Source organism: Carassius gibelio, chromosome B19 (genome assembly GCF_023724105.1).
Source record: "Carassius gibelio isolate Cgi1373 ecotype wild population from Czech Republic chromosome B19, carGib1.2-hapl.c, whole genome shotgun sequence".
In the NCBI taxonomy this organism is placed as follows: domain Eukaryota; kingdom Metazoa; phylum Chordata; class Actinopteri; order Cypriniformes; family Cyprinidae; genus Carassius; species Carassius gibelio.
This window is the reverse complement of record NC_068414.1, coordinates 19,796,454-19,809,650: the sequence shown is the minus strand read 5'-3', so window position 1 is coordinate 19,809,650 and position 13,197 is coordinate 19,796,454. Positions and strand designations below refer to the sequence as shown.

The window sequence follows — 13,197 nt, the reverse complement described above, 5'->3', positions numbered from 1 at the left end:
GAATACTTTGAACACGCTGCAATTTCACTTCGGCAAACACTGGGGACGTCTAGTAGGGCAGTCCAGGAATCAGACAAGAAAAGTAATTTAAGACCAGCAGAATGAGGGAACGGCAGAGAGGAGATGGGGAGAACAGAAAATTAGTCTCTAATGCCTTCTTTCTGTGGCTGTCTCTCTTGCTCAGCTCTGTGCGGTGGTCAATATTCGGGGTTGGAGGGGGTGGTGCTCTCCCCTGGTTATCCTGGAAACTACAGCAGCGGGAGGACTTGCCTCTACTCGGTCATTGTGCCGAAAGACTACGGTAAGTAAACATGGTATTGTGCGCGCATACTACAGACGGACTACAGTGAACAGTATGTGAAAGCTAATTCCCATTTGTTTCAGTGTTTTGTTTTGTTTTTCTTTTTGTTTTGTTTTGTTACATTTGACATGACAAGAGATGGAAATAGTTTCAAACCTTTCACTAGCAAAAATTCTGAGATTTTAATGACAGGAAGTAATACAAGTTTTGCTCAGGCATTGGTAAATTGATTAATATAATTTAAAAAAGCATTTATGTCACTTGCAAAATTCTCAGAATGCACAGCTACATTAAAATGGTTGTTAATAGAAAAATATGCTTTGTGGTTTTATCATGTAGAAGGGCTAATAACATCATGCTAACCAATGAGCTCAGCAGATCCAACACACCATATCTGAATCAGACATCCAAGGGTTAAATCACAGCTATTCCATGTTAAATGTGTGTCCTTATCAGCCAAAAAACCCAACTTTTGGTCATTATTTGGTCTGTTTCTTGGATTCTGATTTCATTGTATTATACTGGATAGACCCCACAGTCCCAGAGCAATCTCACTGGTCTAGATTCCAATCAAAATGGGTTCTGGTTGGCTTTGATGATGTCGTGTCATGATTAGTTTCAATGCATTGTTACAGTGAACATATGTAGCTGCCTATATGCATTATCAAGATGGTTGTCTCATATTTTGCACATGCATGTTGGCCTTGACCAACCTGAAAATGTCACTTTTGAAACTATATTTGAGCATAATAAACTACATTTATGTCTTAATTTATTGCTGGTTTTCAGGACTATTTATATGTGAGTGCAACAAGCAGTTTTTGTGATTTTCATATTTCCCCATTTGAGTAGTTAGGAGTCGGACCGGAATGCCCAAAATAGCTGCCTGGAGGCACTGCGAATTGGCCGCAGAGTGAACTGACTATCCTTGAAAGGGACTTTGACCCATATCGCCCTTCTTTCAGGGCTATAGAACCTCTAGCAAAGACAACTCTAGCTATGAATATCCCCTAATATAACCCCAGAAGCTTCCACTTGACCCTTTTATCTAAACCATAAAGCATGGAGGTCATTTGGCCAATTTGGGGTTCCTCCGAAGTGTGAATTAGCAGATGTGAGCCTGTCTGTATTTCTCTGGGTCAAGCCAAACGTTGTGGAAGCAGAGCTAATTAAGGCACAAATTTCCGTAGGCATGGCATAATGGTTCCGAACAGCTGCGGGATAGGGAGCTTCTCAACACAGGGTTTCTTTTTTTTATGGCTCTCGTTTGGAAATTGACTCTACTAAGCACCAGGTGTGTATAGAAAGGACAACAGGTGGTTCACAGGTGTGATTAGGTTCTGTCTTTTACTATTGAATTAACGTTTGCACAGTCATGGTTTCAGCTGCATTTTTCATAGGGTTTATGTAATTATGTCTCTTCACTTTTTCTCTTTATCTCTCTGCAGTGGTGTTCAGCCAATTTGCATTCTTCCAGACTGCACTAAATGATGTTGTGGAGGTGTATGATGGGCCTACCCAGCATGCCCGTGTCCTGAGCTCTCTCTCTGGGGCCCACACAGGTCAGTAAACCTTTCTTGAATGGTCTTAACTTGACTCTATCAGTCTATACTGGCATTAGGAGAGGAATGCTAAAGAGACTGCGTTTAGACTCAAAGGTAAATAGAAGTCAATTAGGCAACTCCATTAGCAAGATGGGTTGCATCTAAAAATAAAAGAGACACAAGCCTGTGCGGTTCACAGATACTAGCATTTAAAGCTAAACCGACAGTTTTCTGCACCACCAAATGGAATTATAAGAATAATCATTTCTGTTTGTATAAAGTCCTGCATAGAATGGGTAGTACCACTTTTTGCTGAGGCAGTGTTGACATTAGGTTTAAAAATGCAGTTAAAAGTTCAACTTAAAAAAAAAAAATCTAATAACCATTGCCCCCATTCCAATGTAATTTCAGTTGTGAATCAATACAACAAAAAATATATTTTTCTTTTTTCTTTTTTTTTTTCATACAGTGTTCTCTGCTAGCAATGGACTAGTTGAGGTTGACTAGTTTATCTTAATCTTTTTCCATATTTTCTTTGGGCTCTTTGTCGTGCTGTTTACTGTCCCACAACAAGCATTGTTTACCTTAAAATATGTTTCTTAAGACCCCTGCATTTCATTCACTACATTGTGGCGTGCACTGTATAGCTATTGTAAAATGCAAAAAAAAAAAAAAAAATGTGTTGCAGTTTGTACTGCATATGTCCCCTAAGAAACACATTGGAATAGGATTAGTCATAGACTTAAAGGGATAAATCAAAACAAAAAATATAAATTCTGTCCCCATTTTCATCAACCTCAAAATTAGTATGACTTTTCTGTGGAACAAAAGAGTAGATGATTATTTTATTTTTATTTTTATTCTCCCCTCTCTTTCTCTGGACAGTGAAAAGCAAAATTAGGGTTCAAAGCAACATTGGACCACAATGATTTTCATTGACATTCACCGTCTCTAAATATTTAACTGTCTGAATAGAAAATCGTTAAACCGTTAAAGTTGACTCTAGAGTCTCTGGAGTTCTTAATTATCAGAACATGCAATGACGTATATGAGAGATAATGATGTACTCCAGAGAATAAACTGTAGAGTTTCACATAACAAGCTTGATGACTCATACGGTCTAACAAACAGATTTCAATGGGATCCAGTAAATAGGGCTCTCTTTCTTAAAACAGAAAAGAAAACAGAATCAAATAATCAAAAACAGACTGGCTAAATAGATCTCCAGTGAGACGGCGAGGCTGAAAGCTTTTATTCAGTCATAATGGAGTTCCGTTTAATGCGGTCAGTTGAGGAGATTTCGGCTCGGAGTTTAACAGGTTTTTCTCGCTCGCTCTCTCCGCTTCTGACATTCCCATGACAACACAGATGAGCTGTGTACATTTCTATTTTTTCTTCACCCTTCAAGCCAGTCAAACACTGGTGATTAGCATATGGCGTGAAACCCCGCGCTCAAGGAAGGTGAACCGCTCAGAGTGTGTATACTATCTGAGATGCGCTTTTTAACTTCAGATGCCGGTGTGAAATCAGTGAAGTGTGCTGGGGGCTGCTGGAAATAATGCACACTTTGGAGCGTGAATAGAGAGTTAGGGAATAGTCAAGATTGATACTGGGCCGCATAAAACTGCAGATTTTCTATTATCTTTTTGTGCCGCGCAGAGAAGAGAAACAAGTGTTGCTGTTTGTCACAACTGTTATAAGCGCAGTTGTCAGTTTTGATGGATATTTCTCAACTTTCGCAGAAAATCATGCATAGGGAACGAATAATCTGCACAAGCGAACAGCAAGTTTCAAGTGAAGCCGTCCTCTGTGAATTAACTGTTGGAAACTTATTTTAAGAGACATAAAAGGATTATGTTCTGTTATAGACAGAAAAAGGCCAATGAAATATGAAAGCAGTGTGTATTTATTTTGCTCAGCATTTTAACAAGTTAAAATGCTCATCTAAAACAAGTTTGTAGGAATAGTTTTAATAATCAACCACCAATAATCATTTCAGAATTCATGTCCACAGTAGAATTACAAGAAGTGCCAAATATTTCACTTAGCAGTGTATACTACTGTTCAAACATTTGTGGTCAGTAAGGTGTATGCTTATGCTCGGATATTATTTGATTGTAAAAACAGTAATATTGTAAAATGTGATGATCATTTAAAATAACTGTTTTCTGTTTAATATATTTCCAAATGTGATGTATTGCAAAGTTAAATTTTACTCTAGTCTTCAGTCACACTTTTTTTTTTCTTCTTCAGGATTCTTTGCTGAATAGATCATTCAAAACAACAGCATTTGTTGGAAGTAAAAATATTGTGTACCATTATAAATGTTTTTACTCTTACCTTTTATCAATTTAATCTATTCTTGCTATATATAGTAATATTTTATATATTATTGTTTAAAGAAAATCTCACTGACCCCAAACTTTCAAATGATAATGTAACCGAAAAAAAAAAAAAATACTGAGCATTATAAACTCTATAAACATTTGGGAGCATAGGGCTTGAGCTTAACTGAATTTTTGAATACATTTTTGGTTCCCATCACTCCACAGCTAATCCTTCAGTTTCTGTGGGGACTCAGAACCAAACAAGAAAAATGGTTGGTCTAAGTCAAAAATAAAACACAAATGATTCTCCCAGCATTAATTAATAAGCGTTTAGGGCCTAACTGCATAGTGAGATGTTTTTTTTGTTTCTCAGCAAACCCCACAAAGTCTTCCCCCTCCATATCGCTGTTAAAGAACTCCGCCAACTCCAGAGGTAGACAAACTGGCATGTCCACCTCTGTCGTGTCATCAGATTGGAAACTGTGATCCGCGATCACACCAGTCTTCTGGAATCCTGACATGATGGTGTCAGGCCACGTCAATCCACCCCACAACATCCTTGAATATTGCATGATGCATCCTCCTGGAGGTGAAGCCGTGGTCACCATCCAGGTTTCCCGCCGCTGACATTGTGGTGTGGTGCAACATGGGCCTAACAGTTTATGAGCAGCACTGCAGAATAATGTGGTCATCGGAACAAACAGCAGGTGTGTCAGGGTTTCCCCACACCTCTACCTGGACTGGATTATTACTGCAGCTGTCACTCTGCCGGCCGCCCGCGGAGACTTGTTCTAATAACATCCCAGCATGCCAAAGGCATGAACAGGAGCGTTGGTCGATCCCAACATGAACGAGAGTGTTGTGCGGTTTCATCTTCTCTGGCCACTGCACAAATGCACTGCACGAACCTGCTCTCTGCAAACCCCTGTGGAGCTCGACCGTGCCCCAGGGAACTGTGGGTCGATTCGAAGCCTCAGACTCCACATTGCACAACAGAAAGCACATACGCTAATAATGAGCGAAGCTGAGAGAGATGTGTTTGGAGATTGGGATTATTAATAGACCTGGGCTTCGTAACATGCGAGATGTGAAAGTAAAAGAATTTAAAACCGATGCTAATATTGGACAGACAAGAACTTGTCCTTAAATATATATATATATATATATATATATATATATATATATAGAGAGAGAGAGAGAGAGAGAGAGAGAGAGAGAGAGAGAGAGTGATATGGCAATTACTTATTCATAATGGGATAGTTTACCACAAATGAAGACTGTCATTATTTGCTTATCCTCATGTCTTTCTGAAAATTATTGCTGCAACTTATTAGAATTGTTAAAAGAGTTCTGGATATCATCTGTACAGCAACAGTTTAGAGTGACCACATCACATCTACTGATGCAGTGTATTCCAGATCATATGAACTCATTGTTCATTGCTAATCTTCGCCTCCGCTGCTGCTCACAAACAAATATGGCATCTGTGAGAGGTCAATAATATTAAATGTCATTGGTTTTAGAATGTCACCAAATGTCATGACACCTTGTTTGTACTTGCAGGTGAATCTTTGCCACTAGCCACCTCCAACCAGATCCTCATCCGCTTCTCTTCCAAGGGCCAGTCAAGCTCAAAAGGTTTCCACCTGGTCTACCAAGGTAAGTTGAGAGTTTTGAGTTCTCTTCCTGCATAACAAAAGTGGTTTTAATTTTTCTATTAACTTTCTATTTCTGTGAGTAAAGCGTGCCTTGCAATTTCTCATTTTATTTAAAATTGGCAGAAAATGCCTTCCATAGAAAATATTTAAATTGGAATGAAATAAAAAAAGCAACTGTTATTGAATTATTATTATTTAGATCATGTATCATTTTTAGTGTGGTTTAATTTTATGTAGCCTCAATTCCATTAAATAATATTAACAGATACAGCTTTTGATTTTAATAATGTGTTAGTAAATGTTAAAACAAAACGTTAAATCTGAATCCGAAATGGTAAAACTGAATGGACAGCATAAATGTATGAAATCTTCTGATGGACCTTGAATTACTCCTCTTTATATTTCATTAAATTCTGGTGCAACATCCTAAAAAAAAAAACAATTGTTACTTTCTGAACTGTGCCCAGGCCTGCTATTAATTGCACAAATGTTGTGTGTGAGACCGTCCTGTCAGAACTTGTGGTCATGTGAATGTAATCAGTTTTTAAATGAGAGAAGCAAAGAAGCATCTGAATTAGGTGCTGAATTATTCATACAATATGTATGGTCCATTTCTTTCTCTCTCAGACACACACACATTATAAACGATGCGGAAAATGTGCTTTACCTCTTCGGCAGCCAACAGGGGCCTCCTGTTGAAATGTGTTCAAATTTAACACCCTGCATCTTTCTATATAATAGATAGCATGGTTTTTAGGAGCTAAAACAGCATTATTGTATTATCTGGCCTCCCCTGTGGTCTACAGTCATACGGTTGTTCGTTTCCTGCCGAGTCCTTAATGGAAAAGTACAGCATCTTATAAAAGTATTAAAAGTAGTGGTGTTCTGGGGGATCCTGACCAGCTGGACTGTACCTACTGTGTGGTTCAAACTTTAAAGTGCCAGTTTCACTAACAATCTGGTGCATGATTGCAGATGGGGAAGTCATGGGGAAGTCGTGGCCTAGTGGTTAGAGAATTTGACTCCTAACCCTAGGGTTGTGGGTTCGAATCTCGGACCGGCAATACCACAACTTAGGTGCCCTTGAGCAAGGCACCGAACCCCCAACTGCTCCCTGTGCGCTGCAGAATAAATGGCTGCACACTGCTCTGGGTGTGTGTTTACGGTGTGTGTGTGTGTGTGTGTGTGTGTGTGTGTGTGTGTGTGTGTGTGTGTTCACTGCTGTGTGTGTGTGCACTTTGGATGGGTTAAACGCAGAGCACGAATTCTGAGTATGGGTCACCATACTTGGCTGAATGTCACGTCACTTTCAGATATAGTGCATTGCAAAGCATTTCTCACATGACAGGTGCCTTTACATTTTACACTTAAATTTATGCATTTAGTAGACGCTTTTATCCAAAGTGACTTACAGTTCATTCAGGCTATACATTAGTGTGTATGTGTGTTCCCTGGGAATTGAACCCAAAACATTTTGCACTGCTAACACTGAGCCACAGGAACACAAGTGCCTTAAGGTCCTTTTTTGTACAAATTCATCTGACAATGGTGCATTTATTTGCTTTAGCTGTCCCGAGAACCAGTGCAACACAGTGCAGCTCAGTCCCAGAGCCCAGACACGGCAGGCGCACTGGGAACAACTTTGCGGTGGGGGCCGTGGTGAGTTTTGAATGCAATGCAGGATACGTCCTGGAGGGGCCCACTGCCATTGAGTGCCTCACTGTACCCAACGCTCTGGCCCAGTGGAACGGCAGCATGCCCAGCTGCATTGGTAAGAGTGCTATCATCTCACACTCTTTCATGATCATCACTGCAACAAGCCTCATATGTTTATTAGCTTGGGAACAATATCCAGGTTGTGTCCTCTATTGGGTGCAAATACATACAGTATGCTATTGCTTTTACAAACATTAATTTAAACTTTATTCAGTTATTGTCACAGTTGAACACTATTATTATTTATTATAAATATGAATATAAATTAATATATAGAAAATATAAGCACTACAATTTTACAGCAATAAGTTAATACATAAAACTATGTATACAACCAATGGCCAAAATATAAAGAAAAATAACCCTTGCATAAACATCTAGGTATTTTATCTATTTTATTTATTGTTATTTAATACATGTAAAATTATTTATAATATTTATAAAAAAATATATAAATTAGTTTATCCAATAATTCATTTGTGTATGTATTATTATTTATTTATGTATATTATATATATATATATATATATATATATATATATATATATATATATATATATATATATATATATATATATATATATATATATATTATGTATATAACTATTTGATTAATAATATTTTTTTTTGTTGTTGTTGTTCTATTTAGCATAGTTATTTATAACTGAAATAAAGCAAAAACATTCTTAGATATATGCATGTATGGGTGTTTTTATATATAACTCAAAAAAATATAGAAAAATCCATCTACCGAAGCCATGGCTCCTCAACAGATATTTTTAATAAATATTGACTTTGAATGCAATGGGAGGAATATAATTTCTTCTTATAATTTCAGTTCTTCTTGGAAGTTTTATGAAATAGTAAAAACATTGTGTTTTTTAATTGGTAGATTTTACTACTCTTGCTTAACTTAACTTGCATGTTTACTTGCATCCCCGACCTGAGTGCATTTGCTTGGATGAGCACTGTTAGATACACATCACAGCTCTGGTGGTTTTGCTGTAGAGACACAGAGCAAACAGACTCCTGTTCCTCTTGAGAGAAAGCTGTCGGCAACAAAATCTCCCTGTGCCTAACAAGCGACGGCACACAGCTGTGGAGCAGAAGTCATGGCCTTCGGCATGTCACACATCCACGAATTCACACATGTGGCAGATGTTGCTGCAGGTACTCTGTGTGTAGACACTCAGGTATCCACACTCATGTGCAGCTGTTTACCTGTGCGCTTCACTGCAGTTAACAGATGCTTGACCATAGGAGCTGCACAAGGAGGAAGGTGGTGTCCTGGAAGATTACAAATACCCTTCCATACTGTAGGCGGTTTGTGCGATTTGCCTACTCTACCTCCTCTTTAATCATTTTCTTTTTTTATCTCTGCTGCAGTGCCATGTGGAGGGAATCTTACCCAGCGGATAGGCACTATTCTGTCCCCCGGCTATCCCGAGCCCTACCTGAACAGCCTGAGCTGTGTATGGAAGATCACTGTGCCAGAGGGAATGGGAATCCAGGTATAGTCCTTCCAGCAACAATAAAATACAATTTTCCCCCTTTTCTAAGTCCATTATGAATGCAAAGCCCTCTTTTACTCACCAAGGATTTATTTGATCAAAAATACAGAAAAACAAAAATGTGTGTGTGTGTAAAAACTTTAAATTGTAATAATAGTTCTCAGTATTTCTGGGGGGGGGGGGGTATTTTGATCAATTAAATCCTTGGTGAGCAAGATATATGTATATTTTGTTTATTATTTATTTTATTTTTTTCTTATTGTCATTTATTCCTGTAAAGGTCATCCCATCATCGTTCCATATGTGTACTGCATTCAGAATTGCAAGTATCGACAGTGATACCCAAATCCCAAAATTAACCAAAATTAACCAGCTTTTTAACCAAAGTAATATCAGTGATTACAGATGTATTACAATTATTTTTGATCTGCCATTCACAAAGGCAGCTTGTTTTGTTTACATTCATTAAGCTGCTTATTTAACCAGCACATTCTCTCTGGACTGTAATGTATGGGCTTCCCTACACAGTGCTGTTGCAAGAAACTATTGTGGAGAGAGACAGTATCAAAATATATAACAAGTCAACATACTTATCACTGTTTCTGTGATTTTTCTAGCACTGCCTGAATTTGTCAGGGGTAAATTCAGTTTTGCAATGCCGTTATCACTTCCTGTGCAGTGTGTACTGGGCTATGTGTCACTATATATTCTTTGACACTTTTAAATGCGGTCACGGTAGAGCGTTTAACAAGTCTGCAATGCTTCAACTCTGTTACTTTTTTAACCGTATCAATTTTTCATTTCAGTGCAGACCATAAAAGTTTAGATTCTCGTGGAGAAGGCAGTAATAATCTTCAGATTTCGAGCAGTATCTCTACAGCCATCATTTCCTCCAGTCATACTTCATAACTCTATTTAGCGTTACCTTTTTGGCACCTCCACAAGCTGGTTGTAAAGAGCTTTTTAAGATTATTTGGCACCTACTGTGGGTGTCCGTTTCTCTAAGGGCTGGATTCAATATATATATTACATTATTGCATCTTTTATTATGGCTAGTCTAAAACGAATTCCTGTAGCCTTTGCCTGTGGTAAATACAAATAGGGCTGTAATACAGACTCTGTTGCGAGGGAAGACCTGATGAGACCTGACTCTACAGAAGTCAATATGCAATGGGCCCATAACTGGTCCCTGAGGAACTCCTGAGCATAGCCACATGTATTTGCTGCTCTCCTTAAATGCATTCAGACATATTCATTTCTTTCATTAGTTTGGTTTTAGTCTCATTAGAACACAATCACAATTTGGCTCTGATATAATTTCAGTTATATCAAATATCAGCATGAATTTAAATACAGATATTTGTTTGGATTTATGAGTTAATTTCCTTCCCATTTCTCCTCAACATTTTACATGCAGTTATACAATTGTGAAAGTAGGCTTGCAGGTTGGAAAAGAGTGATTTATTTGTCTATTTTCTTTTTAAGTATATATTTCACGTAGCATCTGCATCAGTCACTCCACACTTGCCGCACACTGTTGGATACAAATGTAATCAAATATAGCTCTAAATCATGGGAGGAGCTCAGGACTGCTTACTTAATTGCCTTTAACCCAATTCATAAACTTCTCGCTGTAGGAGATTTGGAACCATGCAGAAATAATTACAGCATCACCAAAAGTAAGAGGGACTGATATGAAGAGGCAGTGGTATGAAAGGAAAGAGATGAACATTGGGAGATTTAAGAGAGATTCCTCTACAACTTACTGTGCATCTTCTCAGTTGTCTGTAGGGCTTGGTGATATTTAATGAATGCATTAAAATTTTATGTAAAAATATTTATGGTTAAATATTGATGTTTAGTAGTATGCATTGCTAAACCCCTGCACATACATTAAATGATTTAAAACAATTCTTCAAGTTTATTTAGTCAACAGTGTGGAAAATATGCCTTTACTATTTCTTTACTAGATTTTTGTGATACTTAACTCTTTGGTAATACAGGTCGAATCTATGGTGGTTTAAATTATAGTTCCCCTAATAAAAAAGAAAAAAAAAAGGGAAAAAAAGTCACCTTTTCATGCCAATTTTGATAAACCCCTTATGCATTAAATGTTGCCAAAAGACAAAAAATATCAACAAAATTATATGTATCCACCGTGTCTATGAGCCGGATCGTACTCATAATTTCTGCTAAGCCATAAAGGAACAAGTATCATCACTGAACAATTTAGTTTCAGGTCCATGCACACTTCTTTCATCTTAAAGTTTAGGAAAGAAGCATAGAAGAGCTCTCAACTGATGCTAAAGGGTGGATTGGTTGTGTGTTTTTGTGATTTTGTGTCAGACAGACGGCTCATGACAGCCTGGATATAGAACTAACCCCCTCCCTCTCATGAAATTTCCAATTCACTGTGTGAAGCAAGCACAAATAAATGTGCCATTTGACGGCGAGGCTATCAGATGTGACAATCTTCCAGCGATAGCCACAGTCATGCCACTGTGACCAGCCAATTTCTAGGCTTGTTTGAGGCTGGGGCGGAAAATAAATGTCTACCAAAATATTTACAGGGCTGAACATTGAAAAAACTGTGTGAACAGCATATACAACAAATGCAGAAAAATGCCTCTCAGATTTGAAGATGACATTTGAAGGGTTATATAACACAGCAAAAGGCATTTTAAAATATCTTTATTTGGTATATTCTTGTAACTTTTCAAGACTATACCCATGACTCAAACTTTAAAGCATATCATGCCTGATAGCCAAGTGCCTGTAATATTTTTTTCAGTGCAATCCACTGATAGACACAAAGAAGAAAGCTGCTGTATTATATCCTTTGTTCTGTTCCTTTCTCTCAGATCCAGGTGATTAGCTTTGTGACTGAGCAGAACTGGGACTCTCTCGAGGTGTTTGATGGGGGTGACAACACTGACACCATGCTGGGGAGCTTCTCAGGTGGGCTGTGTAATACTTCTAGAACTCGGATCATTACATAAACAGGCATTGTCACAATCATCTTGCTACTGTTGTTTTGAAAGCTTGGATGTTTCCTCTGTGGATGTCTGAAAGAAATGCAGTTTGTCTTGCACAGAAATGAAGTTTTACGTAAATGTTTAGACCACAATATGATGCATAGAATAATTCCTGCATTTTTGGAACAGTTTATAGATCACAAGAATGATTCTTAATTGTTGTCAGTGTGCATTTGTGTTGCATTATGGGAAACAGAAGTTACTTACGCAGTAGGGAAGGCTGAAGTTTCACGTTTATTGGCACAAAGAGCAGGCACAAATGTTACAAATGTGCCCTAGAGAGAGATAAATGAATGATACATCCTAAAATGAATAACGGAGTACAGAGTGAAGACAAATGAGCCAATCAGATCCACACACACTGAGCCATATGACTAAAAGAGCTATATAAACTCCAGACGAATGCATGCGTAATGATTCTCATCTGCATTGGGCTTTTAGAAATGAATGCTTGAGGAAAGTGTATTTTTATTGTATTTTATTTGACTTTTATGCAGTAGTGCAGAACACAGTGTAAATGCAAAGACATCGTAAAACTTGATATTCAGACAGTTGTTTTGTGTTTTATAATGTTTTGAAGCAGAAATGTCTGTTTCTTGCCTAGTGAAAATAAATGCATGTTTTTTGTTTGGCAAATTTGCTTTTATCCCATATAAAAAAATATAAAAACCTCCACATTATTTCATAAACATCTTAAATTGCTTGCCACAGTTCCATGCATCTTTAACTAAACTAACAAATGGCATATTTGATATGCTTATTAGATGTTTTTACCATATCCACATTTACAAAAACAAAGGAAAGCAAATTAGCTCCATAGCTATTTAGCATAATTTGAGCGATATTGTTTTTCTTTTTTGTTTTTCTTTTTTTTGGTATCTTGGAAAGCAGGGGGCTGATAGCTGATATAAAGCCGATATAATTATTATTTTAATTCATATTTAAGAAATTTGAAATCATTTGACAATTGATATTATATTATCTTATACTTTATAATCCTATACTAAAGTATTTTTCACAAATAAATAAATATGTAATAAAAATATAATTAAAAAGAATGTCAACACTGTAACCAACAGGGCACTCAGTATTCTGGGAAGTTTGT

At 37.4% G+C, this 13,197-nt stretch overlaps 1 protein-coding gene across 1 annotated transcript in view; it reads left to right on the top strand.

Annotated features, from left to right (window-relative positions):
- Nucleotides 1–13,197, top strand: part of LOC127978954 (CUB and sushi domain-containing protein 2) — a 274,020-nt gene that overhangs the window by 202,453 nt on the left and 58,370 nt on the right. Inside the window, exons 31-36 of the mRNA XM_052583978.1 lie at nt 185–301; nt 1,750–1,863; nt 5,736–5,831; nt 7,398–7,601; nt 8,933–9,057; nt 11,919–12,015. Of these exons, the coding sequence (XP_052439938.1) occupies nt 185–301; nt 1,750–1,863; nt 5,736–5,831; nt 7,398–7,601; nt 8,933–9,057; nt 11,919–12,015 (753 nt within the window). The remainder of the gene's footprint in view (nt 1–184; nt 302–1,749; nt 1,864–5,735; nt 5,832–7,397; nt 7,602–8,932; nt 9,058–11,918; nt 12,016–13,197) is intronic.